A 16,877-nucleotide genomic window follows, 5' to 3' on the forward strand; every position below is an offset into this window, starting at 1 on the left:
GGTGCAGAGTTAAGGAATCCATCCATCTATCCATCCTCTATACACCGCTTTATCCTCATTAGGGTTGCGGGGGGTGCTGGAGCCTATCCCAGCTGACTTGAGCAAAGGCAGGGGACACCCTGGACAGGTTGCTGGTCTGTCACAGGGCTAGTTAAGGAATCATTTTCTACAATGATATATAGATTTAGTTTTTGGCATTTGATCAGTACAATTATGAATAAAATCAGCTTTAAACTTTGATTTTGGGTTGAGAGCACTGGTGCTGCAGCCAACTAACTCCTCCTTGTTTTTCCAATCTGGTTTGAGTTTGACATCTGATATGTGGTAGAAAATGCAGCAGCCAACACATGGGAGAAATAAAGAAGTTGATGTATGTGTGTGTTATATTTGGTAAATCTGATTTCTTGCGCAGCCTTTGATCAGACAAATGCAGCAGCAGAGAAGCAGACAAAACCAGACTGACCTGTAGATTAATTTGAGGAGTTAGGCAATTATTTAGATTATATCAACGCCCAAACATGAAAACAGGAAATACAGGTTTCCTGGTTGTGGTCGTTTGGTTGTGTCTCTTCATTTCATCATTTCTGGCACAAGAAGGTGACAACATGGAGAGAAACGCAACTGCTTCTGAGGTGAGACATGCATGAACAAAGATTTATATTGGTGTTTTCTGTTAAAAATAATCTCATTTGTAGCAAAAACAAAAATGTTAAGAGCTACTAGCTGTGTACTTTATACTTTTCCTCAGCTTCATTTCAGCAGCACGTACTGGACTTTATAGTTTTGTTTCTTCACAGATTCAGCTTGATAATACAAAGCTATAAATGGAAGCTGCTCTGCAGTATATTCAGCTTTTAAAACTATAATCCCACTTTTACCAGCTGCACCGTTACATGGATTTACACAGTAATGGATGAAAAAATATCAAATAACTTAATTTGAAATGGGGCCATTCTGCATAATTACTGATTCTACTTTTATTACTGTCATTTTTTTTATCTTGATGCTTTCATTGCTTTTATCCAGTTAAATGTGCGAATTTTATACTGAACCCCATCATATTTACGCTACCAAAAGTGTGGACACACACCTTCTCATTCAATTATTTTCTACATTTCATTATTTATACTGAAGACATCAGAACTATAAAAAAATACATATGGAATTATGTTGTAAATTAAAAAAACGTGTTCTATAAACAAATCTTCATAAATGAGGCTGAAAATGTGTTAAGTTTAATATGTCTAATCTTCTACATCTCTGTCAGAAACAAAAGACGATCACATTTCACTTCCTTTTTTATTCAATACATTGTTTCTGAAACACTAAATTGCCAGCTGGCTGAGGCACTGAGCTACATACTGACAGCAAGCAGGAAAAGTAGATGTAATCACGACTCCTATTGTTGAAAAATACTGAAGAAGTGCAGTGGCACTGGGGTAAACAGAACAGGTATTATTTTCTGTTATTTTGCAGCAGCTGCAGGAATATCTCAGATGATTCTTTCACATCAACAGTATGTATAAGAGTGTTTCAGATTCGCCTCTGAGATGAAACCAATGTTCTCCCGTCCTTGATTCTTTGCAGAAAGTCGTCCGTCAGTCCCAGTCGCTGTGTGACGGCGAGCGGGAGTTTGTTCAGAAGAGGAAACAAATAGTTCTGGAGACTCTAAACAATTTGGAAATCAACTGTACTGAGGTAAGAAAGAAACAGCTTCTTCTTTCTTCTTCCTGTCTTCAAATAAAACACCAAAGCCTGTGTCCTTCACGGGTTCTGAGCACAGCTTCATGTCTTATCTGTGTTATTTTCCTGCTCATCTTATTTCTAGTGCAGCTTTTTGACAGTAAATATTAAAATGTCTGGAAGTTTAAAGTCAAGGCTGAACTCTTCAATACAGCTTCTGGAGCAGAAACAACCAAGACGTAGCAATTAACACTGTAGATTTTCAAGTCTTATAAGTAAATATTGTCCACATTGCAAAGTGTAGAAATCACTTATTTGGTGAACACAATCCAAACAGCACTGCCACGTTCAACGGACCCAGGCCCGTTTAGGAGATGCTCCAGGTAGTGACCAGTGCCGATGCTACCAGTTAGCTAGTGCAAGATGCTGAATACTTGGTGCCAACTGCTAAAAAGTGACAAAGAAACTATACTTATAAACTCTCCAAATCTGATAATGCTAAATTTAAATGCTAATGCTAGATGCAAGACTACTTTCATGTTAAAAGCAAACTTATCATTGTCAAGGAAACTATACAAGCCAGCTCACCAAACTTGCTTGTGCTACATGCTAATGCTAACCACTAATTACTAAAATACTTCACTACTTCAGCCAAACTCACCACAGCAGACGTCATCTGGGATGCAAGTACCAGTTGCTAACTGCTAAATGCTAATGCTACCTAACAAGAAAAACAAACAAAAGAAAAAGACACAGCCACTACCTTCCACCACAGACTTACCTGAGATGGCCCATGGTCCTAGAGAGACTCTAACAGGCCATTCCCCCACCTGATCTACACTTTCTCTTCCTGCCCATGATTGGAGGGAAAAGAGGGAGGGAAAAGCAGAGTGAAGGAGAGGGCTATTTCCCTCACCGCCTCCATTTCACCCCCCAACTATTATTATTTCTCCTAATCCATCTCCACCGACTCGATCGAGCAGCGTCATCTGCCATGTCCTCCCGTCTTCCTCAGATTCTGCCACTGCGCTCCTGGCTCCCTCAAAATTAAAACAGCTGACCCTGCAACAAAGCACTGTCCTAGCCATGGTGCATTTAAACTCCTCTGTTAGACTAGATGCTGACAGCTGAAGGATCCCTTTCACACACAAAGCTACACAGCTGAAGCACCTGGGAATACCCAACCATTTCCTCATAGAAGAACTAACTAGCCTTTCCATTTTCTCTGCAATGGATGATGGGACTTCATAAATGGACATTGGCCACATTAATTTAGGACATAAACCAAACTGCAATCACCTCAACCTCAGTTTTTCTGGGATCCCTGTTTTGTCTATTCTATCCAGCCCTTCTGCAACATCCTTTTTAAATTGTACAACTTGTTCCTGATCACTGAGGTCCACATTATACCACCTTCCTGCGCTCTTAACTGACTCCCCTCTACCATCTATGAGAAACGTCTTATCACTTACTTTCCCTCTGTATAACGAAATACTCCTCCATTTGCTAGCCTTGATCCTCAGCCCATTTGAGATTCCTCTTTATCCTATCTAACAACCTCTTTGTACATTTACTGTTGTAGTTATCAGTGTCATATCATCCATACAAGCTCTGACTGGTAGAAGATGCATTCCATTCTGCCATCTCTTTTCACCTACGACCCACTTGAAAGCCCTGATAATTATCTCCATAGCCACTGTGAAAGCTTATGGCGAAACTATACATCCTGTCATACCAACCGCCCATCTTTGCCAGCCTGTTGTAATATTTCCTGTATTTGCACATAATCTGATGTCCTGGAAGTATGCTTTCACCAGGTCAGAACTTGCTGTCGTGTTCTGCCTGTTTTTAAATTTATATTTGAAATATGATTTTACTACTTTTATCCTGTCTTGATGTTTTACACAATTTTGTCATTGCTTGTCTGATCACATGTACAGTACTTTGGTCATCTCAAGCTGTATATAAATCAGCTGGTCTGAATATTGTAGGATCTTATCATTCATAGTTAATTTGATCAGATACATTTAGATTTTATAAATACAAATTTAAGGCTTTAGCCTTAATATTTAAGCTTTTTGAGTGAATTTGTTGTGTCAGATCTTATGTATCTGTAGGAAAGCACTGAAGCTCAACATCTGCTGGTTTAAATGTCCTTCATAAATAACAGTGACTTGACTACTTTGCCTGGTTTACAACCTATTACCATGCAGTGAAACGCACATTTAAAACAGTCCATGTCCCCGTTAGTGACTCTGCCAGACTGTACTCAGGCACCGCAGTGCTAACATTTACTACATGGTGCTAAAAGCAAAGTACACCTCAGGTTAAAGGGAGTGTCATTAGCTGAGCACATGTTTGTTCACAAAGCAGAGTATTTCCTCTGCTGTCATAATTACAAGTCGTAGACAATAACCTGCCACCAAAATACATCGTTGTGGTTCGCAGTAAGCAGCTTGCACACATTACCTTTTGGGTGATTTACTTTTAATGGAGAGTCATTTTGGTTCTAAATATAACTGTAACATATCTTCATAGTTCAGCTTTAGAATTCCCCAAATAAACACAACAATATAGAGTTTCGTCTTTCATTCCTTTGATTTTGTATTTTGTAAATGGAGGTATGTGTTTCAGTTTGATATTTACTGTTCAGTGTCACCTTTTCTATGGGTGAACCAAATGACTTACACCTATTAAAAACTGCACAAGTGTATCCAAAGTAGGTCATCAAGGAATATCAATGCTACATTTTATTTACTTCAACTCCAGCTCATATTCACTTTGTGAACTGCAGGCAGGTGGTTTATTTAAGCTCTGGCTACCATCCAGCTGAAGGGCAATGAGCTCATATTTCACAATCAATTAGTCCCAGGCGAGAGAATTCAGTGCAGATGGGAAAAAAAGCATACTATGATGCGCTGGCATACAGGGCAGCTTTAACTGTCTTTGGGTCATGTCTCCATCCAGAACTCGGTTCCCCACATCGCCTTGCTGGGGTCAGGTGGAGGTCAGAGGGCCGCTGTGGCTATGGTGGGTTCCCTCTATCAGCTGGAGAAGGACAATCTGCTGGACACCCTGCTGTACCTGGCGGGAGTTTCTGGCTCAACATGGTAACAGGAATCCCAACCAGAAGAGTCTAAATCCATGTTAGCTGCTGCGTTAGGGGAAATGGCAACATGCTAACAGTTTCAGCCATAACTAGCTTAGCCTGCCTCTGTTATCTTTCTCATAAAGTACAAATGTTGTCCTTTCATTCAAGAGCATCAACTTCAGCACTTCTTGTTAGAACCTTTAAACCCTTTCCCATTTTAACAACAGTTATTATATGTTAGCAAATGAGAATCCCCCATACTGGCTTTATGGTTAGTTTTTGTTCCATTTGGCTCAGAATACCAGTATCTGATGTTATAATTTACACAGAGTGAAATGTTCAGGTGTTGCTGGGCAGATAAAACATTATCTTTGGTTTCAGTTTGAACTGAGACTTTAATCTGTTAGCATTTGAGCTTTAGCAAGATTTAATGCTAGTACTAAATGTTAGTAAGCTAATATGCTGCTAAATATTAGCTTGTGTCCCTTTTTTTATATATATATATTCTTTCACTTTCAGTCTACATTTTGAAGGCAATGTGTGATTAGAACTATGTAAAACAGTTATCTAGTGAATTATTGATCATTTACTAAAAATCTAAGAGCATTACGTTCTGAAGCGGAGAACGTTCTGTTACCGCTACTGCCTGTATTTCTATAATGTCAACCACGTTCACCATCGCATGAGTCAGTCAATGAAACTTGGACTTTTGTCAGTTTTCTCGAGATGTTTTCTACCTTTAAACAAATAGGATGTGTTAAAGGGATGGTGGAAATTGTTGCTGCAGTTTATTATAAATATTTCTATTTTTAATACACGGCTTTTATTATACAGTACACACCACACTTATCTCTAACTGAGCTGTCCGTTGTCCTCTTTCCTCTGACAGGTCCATGGCCTCAATGTACAGCGACCCAAAGTGGAGCTCCAACATGGACGGAGCTGTTTCCAAGCTGTCAGGTGATGGGGTGGAGCTGGAGGAGGCCCTGGCCTGGCTGCACGAGAGGGCCAAAGAGAAACACTTCTCTCTCACTGATATCTGGGCAGTCCTAACCTCTGCTGGCATCATGAAGGAGGTAAACACATGCATGCTGCTACTTTCTCTTTTGAAATGTCACTCACTCTGTGTTTCATTAGATGTACCTGCGGCGTTTGTCAGAGGAGGCCGACAGGAATGCCACCAACCCTTACCCCATCTATTCTGCCATAGAGAAGCAGTGCTTCTCAGATGGGCCCACAGAAGGTACATACATGATATACACTTGATACACTATTTCCTGAGTGACTTATTAATATACAGTCATGGAAAAAATGATTAGACCATCCTCATTTTCTTCAATGTCTTGTTCATTTCGATGCCTGATACCAGTAAAGGTATCTTACCTGAAGAATACAATGAACATGACAAAAAATGCGGCCGATTCCATCATACTTTATGTCCTATATGACATGCTTCAGCTTCACTGTATTTCCAGGGTATATAAGAGGACATTTCATGTCATCAGCAGCACTGCTCATGTAAAGGCCTAGAGTGGTTTAATGCTGACATTCAAGCCGCAGCAGAACTCAGACATTGTCAGCTCTCATGTAACACCTAAAACAAAATAATTATGTGAAGCTACAAAGGCAGCCATCATGGCAATGCTGGAAACTGGCATGAATGAGAGACAGGTAGCGAAAAAAAACCGAAGATTTCATTACACCAAGAAAAAACAAGCTAGCTGGTCAGGAAACGTCTTTTCCTGTGTCAGGAATCATCCTCAGACCTCCAGGGACCTTAAAAATGAGTGAACACTGTGGAGAAATGGGACTAGATGGGCAAGGACAGTTGGAAACCAACTTGTTGAAGCTGGTCTGAAGTCACACAGGGCAGGAAGAAGCCCTTCATCAAGGAAAGGCAGAGGAAAGCCGGTTACTCTTTGCTGGGATCACAAGGATTGGACTGTTGATGATTGGGCTAAGGTTCTCTTCAGGGATGGATCCAGTTTTCAGTTGATGTCCACTCCAGCCAACTTACTGGTTAGGAGGAAGCCTGGAGAAGCTACAAACCAGACTGTCTGCCCCTACAGTAAAACATGGGGGTGGATCAGGGACCATCTGGGGTAGTTTCAGTCTGGGTAGAACAGGGAGAATGAACCAGGTCATTTTTGGGGCTACTATTGAAAACAGTCTTCTTCCATCAGATGGAAAACTCTTTCCTGCCTCCAATGACTGGATTTCCCAACAAGACAAGATCAGTTAAAGCCTGGATGGAGAACCAGAACATTGGAACCATGCCTTGGCTGCTCAATCACCAGATCTAAATCCAACTGAAAACCTGTGGAAAATCATCAAACGCTAAATGGAGAACCACAAACCCAAAAATAAAGCAGATTAGTTAGAATTAGTGCAACAGGAATGGCTGCTGTGACAGCAGAACAATGCCAGAAGCTGGTGGAGAGTATGACAAGACACATGGTTGCAGTCACCAGAAAGAATGGCTATGAATCAGTACTAACTCCAAGTCAAGTCAAGAAATCTTTATTGTCCCCACGGGGCAATTTATGGTGCAGCCAGCGGCAAAAACAACAAACAAACACAATAAAATGTGATATGCAACAATAAAATACACAGCAGAAACAACAACAATAACAGTAATCAATTAAAATGCAATAAGATACAAGATAAAAATAAAACCTAAGGAAAGTTAAAATGACCACAAAGCAGAGTGCCTTATAAAGGTCTTAAAAACCGTTCTTTATTAAGAAGGCCAATGGCCAATGGGACCCATGATTTTTTTAATCTGTCTGTCCTACATCGAGGCACTTGAAACCTACTCCTGTGTGGATCATGGGACTAATACAGACAGAAAAGAAAACATGTAATGCCTAAAAGCTGTTTTTGGCAGAACAATGCCACAGCTATTGATGGAAGAATTTTGGTTTTGGTTGTTAACAAGAAAACCATGGAAAACATCTAGATATAAGCTCTGAAATTAAACTTTTATGAGCTATTTTTGCTGCTGTCATTATATTTGTCCAAACAAATGTACCTTTAGTGGTACCAGGAATTAAAATGAACAAAAAACTGAAGAAAACAAGGATGGTCTGATCATGTCTTTTATGACTGTATATTGTCTTGTCTCTCAGGGAAATGGTTCGAGATAAGCCCTCATGAAGCCGGATTCCCAGCGTTGGGTCTCTTTGTTGAAACGTCTCTCCTGGGCAGCAAGTTTCAGAGTGGAGAGCTGCTGGAGAAGAAGCCAGAGATGGACATGGTCAAACTGCAAGGTGTGTGTTTCCAGGCTGAGCAGGTTACGGACAGAAGCAGCAGAGAGCAGTTTTGATGTGCAGAAACCAAAGATGTGAAAAGCAGGGCTTTAATTTGTCGCTGAGCAACAGCTTTTATTTTGAAGTCATTTAAGTATTTATGAGGCCTTTCCAATTTAAAAGAAAAAAAAATCAGCTCCATGTTATAAAGAAAACCATCTGAATTCTTAACAAGTCTGATCAGCAAAACCTACAGATCCTGTGCCTGGTAAATTACAAAAAGTGCACAAACAAGCACAATTGTTGAAAACTGTAAAGGGTAGATGCAATATCAAAGCTGGATCAGTTACTCTTTTAATACATTACAAAATGTATCATCTGTATATGTTAGTGTAATGTAGCCTAGCCACGCTACACCCACGTTTCTGACGGCACAAGGGTCGAGGGAAGCTCGACAGGGAGGGAGGCGGGCTAAAAGGTTGTCTATCAAATCCCTCTGCAGCAATTGGGTAGGTATACAACCAATCAGCGCAACGAATAGGCTGACGTAGTTCCTAGAGCACCGGCGGATTGTGGCTAAGTCCCATTAGCTTCCCAACCAGCGGAGCCAACTGGTATATTAAGGATTTGCCATATCCCGTCGGCATAAGTCCAAATACGTCTTTCTTCTCAATGAAACACTTCAGTGCCGTCCTTTGTTTATCTTTCAAGTTGAATTTTAGCTTCAAATCTTTAAGGGCTGTGGCCAAAGCCGAGTCGAAAGATAACTGTTTATTGTGCGCCGGTTGTTTCTGTCAGAATCGTCACGCCTCTGTCGTCACTTAGTTACGTCCGCCTTCTGACTCTACACTTCATGGTGATTGGTCCGGCCAGTTTTAGGAGAATCCAGCCTCGAGCCTTATGGAGGGTAACTAGACCCACCCTGGCAGAGAATTAAATTCGTTGCCGTGGGTTGTCTAGCGCAGCTAGGCTAAGTGTAATGAGGGGTCCACCAAGAATTATCTCTTAACTCTGCAGCTTTTCTATGTCAGCTCATTGCTTTGGTTTTTGGATCAAAGCCCACTTGGTTTCCAGCTGCAGCAGACAATAATTTCTAAGACCAAAACCAGGATCATCTAACAAACAAAGATTCTCATTGGAATTTTCCATAACTTCAATTTTAAGCTCATCTTTCTTTGTGTGTTCCAGATGTATAAATAGGCAACTTTCTGCTAAGATGTTAGCCATAACAACTTGATGAGCTGTCCGTGTTTTCAGCTTGTTAATTGACTCCAAGGGACAATGAATAAAAAGAATTCAAACAATTATTAAAAATAGAACCAATAAACAAGCAGCTTTAACATTAACGGCATGCTAAGAGTTGGCATAGTAGGGTACTTAGATTATTTTATTAAACATGGGAGTATTAAAGACAAATACTTCTCAAGACTGAAATATTACTGTTGAAAGCAAAACTAATAGACCCAACAGCATAGATTTTGAAGCCTCAGGAAATGTTCCAGTGTTTCTCTGTAACATTAAAATCCCCTCCAGACATGTTGGAGCACATCTAGATACTCTGCTTTGAATGAGAATTTGTGTCTGTTATTTCGGTATTCCATCAAAAAGTCTGATTAGTTGGCGACTTTAAAAGTTTAAATATGAGGGCAAAGTTGTGCTGAAGTAATGAGCAACACACTTTAAATATTCAATGCTAAAATCAAAGGTAAAAAGTCACCCGGTTGATTTTTTTTAAGGTTTAACTCAAGAACTCTGTAAATGCGAGTCATTTAAAATGTACGGCTGTGGTTTTCATTTGGCTAAACTTATCCAACAACTCGTTAATTAGTCAACACTTGGTGAACGAGCCTCGCCCACTTTGAAACACCGAGAAGAGAAAAGAGAAAAATGAAAATGCAAAACAGTTTGAAAGAATAATGCGCTGGCTAAACTGGTTTTGTGGGCGTTCAAATGTGAATCAAGTGCATGTCATAAGTCAGTTTAAGGTGGAGTTTGCATCCGTGTTTGTTAAAATGTAAAGCTTATATAATGAATTTAATGGAAAATGAATTCAAAAGGTGAACACCCAAGATTAGTGTCACCAGTTCACTTCCAACAGAAATGAAAAACAAAGTGTTTTTGCAGTGATGTCATGAAGTTGACCCTTGACCTTTTCGAATGAAAAAGGTCATGAATTTTGTGAAAGTTTGTCTATAAATTCTTGCAGTATGGCCTAAAATGTGTTTTGTCAGGTCACCGTGATCTTTATCCTCCAAAATCCAGTCAGTTGATTCTCCAGTTTGAATGACTGTTGGACAGAAGGACAACCTGAAAACACAAAGCTTTTTGGCCACAAGTGTTACTGGTGGGGAGGCTTAAAAATGAACTGATGGGATTATTGGTCATGCATTCATATCAGCCCTCATTCTTTCCCTGAGCAGGTGTGTTAGGATCTGCGATCGCTGATGAGGAGACCGTCAGAGATGCCATCCCTACCTGGCTGGATGGTAATCACAGGTTGAAATTCATATCAGGTGTCTGGGTGCTAGATGTTTTATTTTAAACACTTGCTCTCCATGTGTTCAGTGCCGGAGTATTTGGACAGTTCAGCTCAGAAGTACCTGCTTGTCTATGCTGTCCTTAATAAACTGGCATTGCTGACCAGAGGCACCATTACAGATCCTGCTGCTCTAACTTATCTGGACACGATACAGAAAACACTAAAAGGTAGGAGCGATGAGGACGATCATCTTGCTCCAAGTGCATGAAATCTTATTGCTTTTCTAGCTAAAAGCTAACTCATGAGATTGCAACTGCTGATAGTCAGAAAAGAATGCTGTCATTGTTTCAACTTTCTTCCCAATTCAACTTTTCTTTGCTCCCTGATGCAGCAAATGTCTGATTGAAAATGCCACTATGCCCATTAGATTCTTATCTTTTCCAGACATGGTATACAACAATCAGTCTGCGAGGTTGTATTCGAAGACTTCAGAGGAAAGGCAGGATGCTTTTAAAGCGATGAGCCTGGAGCTGCAGGCAGCAGTCGAGTCCTGGTGTGAAGGTCTGCAGGATGAACGTTTCAAAAGACAAGGTCAGAGGATGGCATGACAAAAACAGCCAGACTTCTGAGTGTTGTTGAGCAAGACACATATTTTATTGTATTTCTTTTCAATGATCCCCCCCCCCAGTTTCTGCCATTTTAAAACAAGTCATTCCTCTGATTCATAAATGGGAGTGGGGAACAACCAGAAACTTCCTCTATCAATACCAAGGTGAGAAGACAGACCTCTGATTCAACTGCTGCACTAAAACTCCATATTTTGTGTCTTTAAATGTGCTGTGATCAATACGCTTACATAAAAGCAATATTATGATATTCCAAAAAATGCATTTGTTCTGTTTTCTGAAGGATTTAAAGTTGAGATTGATAAAACTTTAATGAAAATGAAGCTGATGCTAGCTGTCGGTTAGCTTAGCCTAGTTTAGCACAAAGATTTAACTAGTCTTAGTCTAAAGATACCAAGATCCACCCACAACACATCTGTTATACACCGATTTATCAGTGATCTGATATTGCGTAAGTCCACCTTGCACCACCAAATTTAGCTCTGTGGAGCCTGGACACCAACCCTCTGGTCCCTGGATGATGGCAGCTAATCATAAATGGAGATAAATGGAGATATTTTTTTTTGAAACTATTAATTTAAAATTTATTACTTTCTGTTGCCCTCTAGATCCCTGTGTTCCACCTTGCCTCCAGACAAAAGACACTATCCACCTGATAGACGCTGGATCACTGATCAACGTGCCCTATCCTTCATTTCTGGGAGACAAGAGAGACATCGACCTCATCATTGCACCAGAGTACAGCGCTGGAAACATGTTTGAGGTGCTGTAAGATGAGTCTGTTTCTCAATGCGCCTGAACCTTCAGCTGAAAGTTACTCATAATTCCTACCCTATAGCGCTCATACATGAGGCCCTCTGACTGCAAGCCAGACAAGTCAAACTTATGTTGCAAGTAACAGCAAAAGAAGGAACTTCTCTTGTGAAAGGAAATTTCTTCTTATTGGATTTGATCCAACCAAGTCTAACGCCTCATGTTACACAGTTTCTGACTCAGTTACACTTGAATTTACTCACATCCTGGTGTGGCAAGTGTAAAACAAACTTTCTGGTATGTAGAAATGTTTGAACTAGACTGGAGTCATATAGGAGGGGCCTTAATAGGCTTGTCACAGTGATACTCAACAGTTTGAATGGTGATTTTGTTCAAAACTAGAGATACAACTGATTTTATAAACTTTTTTCTAATGTTTAACCGTTGCATTTGAAGCCTCTTCTGAAAAATTACAGTTTCATATGTTTGATCTTTTAACTGCTACAGAGCATCAGGACACCTTAGAAGCATTTTTAAAGTGACAAACCCACAACCATTTGTTAGAGATGCACGATTTTCTTATATTGTTGGGTATTAATGCTCATGGTGTTTAGGAGATGCTTTGCAGATTTCTCTAAATGCTCAAACGGACAAGACTGTTGTTGTTCTTACATATAAAACTATTGTCAGCCATTAACTACAGCCTAAAATACTCTTACAAAGCTCCTGTAGATGTTTTGTCTCTGTGCAGTAACAAAAAAAGATGGATGACAATTAAATCAACTACAGTCCCTCAGCTGTGATTCACTGAACTCATAAAACTGCACAAAAACTGTGGAGGCTGAAAAGTCTGAAACAATGTTCACTCTCTGCTCTCTGAACAGACTCTGACTCTTGCAAGAAATTATTCAGCCGAATTGATGAAGCCTTTCCCAGAGATAGACGACGAAATCCTGAAGGACAGAGACTTCCCGAAGGACTGCTATGTGTTGGAGGGAGGAGAAACGGCGCCCACGATCATCTACATGCCGCTGTTCAACCAACAGAACTGCAAAGGTCTGTTCCACATCCTCACTTCTTCCTTGACTGGAACTGTGCTTCAGACAAATAGAAACTGTCAAGATGTAACCAAACACAGATGCTTGGCTCAAACTGCACAGGTCCTTTTCTTTCCAGCTTCAAGGAGGCATAAAAATAACTCATCGAGCGTGTTCTTCAAACATCCGTCAAGATCAGGTATTTGGAGAAGTTAGCTGGAGAAGTGTTGGACGCTTCTTCAGTAACAGGCCGGCTTGTCGGGAAACTCGTCCAAAAGACTCAGCACTGAGATTTCTAAGTATTTGCTGCGGTTAAATAACTCTAGAAATAACTAAACTCTTATTTTACTGCAGTCAGGTGATACATACTAATGTGGAACTTTACATATTCAATGAAAGACGGCTGTAGCCGACTGCTTTGGTTGGATTTCTAAGTCTAATGTAGAATTATGAAAGAAACTGAGCAACACTGGGAGACTTTTGGCAGAAATCCTGTTCATGTTAGTCATTATCTGTTTGGAATATTCCTTGTTATTTTGTTGTTGATACCGAGTGATCTGTGATGCAGATGTTACTGGAAGCTGCCACATATATTGCACAAGAGTTCAAGTTGAGGCTTAGTTCTAGAAACAGACTTAAAACATTCTCTACAGCTGCATTTTTCTGACCAGTTTTCACCCATTTATAACAAAAATATACATATAGATAAGTAGGAAGCTACTTGGATGTAGGAAGATTATAAGCTGTTGATTTTTTAGTTTAGTTTTTGTCATTTTGCACAAAACAGACAGACGGGGAACATGGGGAAATTCCATTCAGTAAAAGTCGGGTCAGCTGGGAATCGAACCGGGAACACTTTGTGCTGTGGACCCAAGTCGTACTTTCTGCTGTTCTGCAGAACATATTTGGTCCGCTTTCTATCATTAGCATTCTGCTATTGGAAGAAAAAAATCCTCTGACTTGTTTTTCTCGAAAGCAGTCACAACCATTTTGGCTGGAGCTAAGTGCCCTCAAAATAGTGACTGGATCATTGTTTTAGTGGAGCATTTGTTTGCAAAGCTTCTTGGAAAAACATTTCCATTTTCAGTGTGGCAGAGCTTGTTGTGTCCACAGTAAAGTGGGTTTTGAAAACAGTGACACTTAAATAGCTGAAGTTCAGGAGTTAGCGTAATACTAAGCAAAATCCGTGGCCAATGGGAGGCTTAGATCTACGATCTAAATCCAGTGAGTCAGACTACACGTACCTGAACCTCTCCACTACTTTCCCCCAACCTTCAGAAATGAGCAGGACACCACACCTATTTAACAGAACTAAAGCTGAGAGAGTTTCCAATTGTGCAGAAATGATCTTAATGTACAATAATTTGGCCATTTTATACCAAGTCTGATCAATATTTGTAGAAAGAAAAAGCGTGACAATTCTGACATGGAGCATCATTTTTAGCGACATCAGTCGTTTCATTTCCGTGGTCCAGACTGAAAGATGTCTTTGATGATCCTCTGACTTTTTCTACAGCACCGCCCTGATGATTTACTTTTCTGTTTTGTGAAATGTTTCAATGACCACAGGATGGATTACCATGAAACATGGCATTCAGCTTTACTGGGCACCAGTCAAATGAACTGAAACTACTCTGGTGATTCTCTAACTGTTCTTAAAACATCGTCATCTGGTCAGATTTTTTATTTTGTGAGACACTTCAGATCATGGCCAAATAACTGCTAAACTCATGGCACTCCCATCAGACTCATCTGTACTCTGTGTTGAGTCTTGTTTGGCAAACGTTAACGTGCTTCCAGGCTAAGTGGAGATGGTGAACATGGGAGACGTGATGCGTGTTAAACAGCATTTTGTTAGCGTCGTCATTGTGAGTGTGTTTGCATGTTTGTATTTAACACAATGTACCAGCATCACTCCACTCACGGTGTAAACAAGAGAGAATCGCCTCGCACAACGTTTCCTCTTATCAAGCTTCTATTTTCAGCCCCATTTGTTTTCCTGGCAGTCTTGCAGTTGGCGTACTGGTAGTGTGTACAGTCCATGTGGTCACAAATGTTGGCCTGGACTCAGACATCCTCAGAGGGGTCTGTTGGAACCCTCGTGGACGTGAACAGATGATGAAATTTTACATCCCATGGACCCTCACTGACCTTTTGTAAACCCGTGAACACTGAAAGGATAAATTAGCCGTAATATTTACCCAGTGTCTACATTCTGAAGAGAAAAATGCACCCAGCGTGGTCACCTAAGTCCAACCTCTTCCTGTTAGCTCAAAGATAACTAAAGGTAGCACAGGTAACATCAGCTTGGCCATGAAAAAACAGAGCAACCAGAGCAGCAGTCATCCAGCAATGCCTTCCTGATTCATGAACTGAAACTGGATGGAACCGTGGACACAGTTGTGAAGACGATCAAGATAACAGAATTTAGTTCAAGATGTAAATACAAAACCCACAGATAAAATGTCAGTATCTAGAAACAGAACACAAGTTTACACCTGCTGTTAACGGGCCAATCGTATGAGTATAAGTTCATGTTTCTGTAATAACAAACTGATATTGACCAAATGAGTTGCCTAATTATACATAGCAATGTATGAAAGACCCTGGATGTGCTATAAAAGATCCAATCCTGTGTATGTTGAGCCACTGTTTCCACCTCTGGGGCTGTTTTTTCCCCACATGTTGTTGACTTGTTCTACAAGAATGCTGCAGCTGTAATCTATTAGCTTGGATGCTAGGATGATCATGGATGGAATATACATTGAATTTGGTGAATCTTGTCATTAACGTTTTGTAAGGCAGGCAACAGACTGGATACTCAGTTGTTGATGTGGTTTAGTTTGGATTTGAATGGACAGTAGGACTAAAATGGGATAATTGTGAAGTTCAAGAGGTCACAAGTAAAAGGTGGCAGGTGGCTGGAGCCTAAACAGCTCTTCACTGTTTTCCACAGATGCTGAAGAGTTCAAAGCGAAGATGGACGAGTACAACACCTTCCAGCTGCCCTACACCCAGGAGAAGATCGACTTTGTGCTGGAGACGGCAAAAGCCAACATGAAAAACAACAGAGAGACGCTGCTGAGGGAGATAAAGAAGGCCGTTCTCCGCAGAGAGAAAAAGGAGTAAGGGCGGGTCTGAGTGGGACGGGGTGTAAAGTGAGAGGGAGAGAGAGATAAAGGAATCAGAGATCATCACGCATCACTGTCAATGTAGGTCAGAGCTGAATCTGGCATCTCTTTGTGGCGTGTAATCTGTGAGCTCACTGTGTGTCTGTATGTCTGTAAAAGAGAGTGATGGATTACAAAAGATTCAGTAACAGGGTTTTATGTCATATCTGTGTGTCGGAGTGTGTGAGACTGAGTGAGAGATGTGGACTGCTGATGGATGAATAAGTGGCTCTAACATGTCCTCTCTGTCTTTTTAGGAATCCTACATGGGGGCAGAAGCTTACTTCTTGCTTGACAGGTTTGCTGTGATTCAGCATCTGTGGTTTCCTAATGATCAAAAGGCAGATGCTGTCCTGGCTTTACGTTATTGCTCTCCGCTACACAGGAGGCAGAGAAAACACAACTTATACACAGTTATAGAATGAATATACAAGCATGTCTGCTGGAAATCTGGTGGTTGGGTTTTAGTGGGAGTTTTACTTTAAATATAAATGTGACTGCATCTTATTTTTGCTCTATTGTATGGTGAATAACTACACTATTAAAAGTATCTGGACACCCATTTTTTTAAAGCCATTTTTCTTTAAGCCTTTACTGTAGTAGACAGTGGAGGGAAAGATCAGAAACATGCAGCAAAGGAACGTGAGCTGGAATCAAACCACGGCGGCTGCATCAGGAAGTACAGCCTCTGTTCAACCAGTGGAGCTATCTGGGCACCCTGACAATGATTCAGGTTTTAAAAATAAGGCTGAACAATTAATGGAAATATAATCAACAAAGTGCACTGTGG

General features: G+C 40.5%; 1 protein-coding gene across 2 annotated transcripts; it reads left to right on the plus strand.

Annotated features, from left to right (window-relative positions):
• The first annotated feature begins 418 nt into the window (after window positions 1-418).
• Window positions 419-16,649, plus strand: LOC110966132 (cytosolic phospholipase A2 zeta-like). 2 transcript variants are annotated; one of them, XR_007947481.1, is made up of 14 exons: window positions 419-632; window positions 1,588-1,698; window positions 4,651-4,793; window positions 5,664-5,850; window positions 5,912-6,017; window positions 7,903-8,043; window positions 10,443-10,508; window positions 10,588-10,728; window positions 10,946-11,092; window positions 11,190-11,273; window positions 11,736-11,890; window positions 12,765-12,936; window positions 15,874-16,129; window positions 16,345-16,649. XR_007947481.1 is itself a non-coding variant. In XM_051960669.1 (14 exons), exons 1-14 carry the CDS (start codon window positions 519-521, stop codon window positions 16,394-16,396), a joined length of 1,788 nt encoding a protein of 595 aa, XP_051816629.1. In that variant the 5' UTR covers window positions 421-518; the 3' UTR covers window positions 16,397-16,649. The 2 variants fall into 2 exon arrangements, 1 of the variants encoding a protein (XP_051816629.1); XM_051960669.1 differs by having other exon boundaries at window positions 421-632; window positions 15,874-16,042.
• The last annotated feature ends 228 nt before the right edge of the window (window positions 16,650-16,877 follow it).

Source organism: Acanthochromis polyacanthus, chromosome 2 (genome assembly GCF_021347895.1).
Source record: "Acanthochromis polyacanthus isolate Apoly-LR-REF ecotype Palm Island chromosome 2, KAUST_Apoly_ChrSc, whole genome shotgun sequence".
Lineage (NCBI taxonomy): Eukaryota > Metazoa > Chordata > Actinopteri > Pomacentridae > Acanthochromis > Acanthochromis polyacanthus.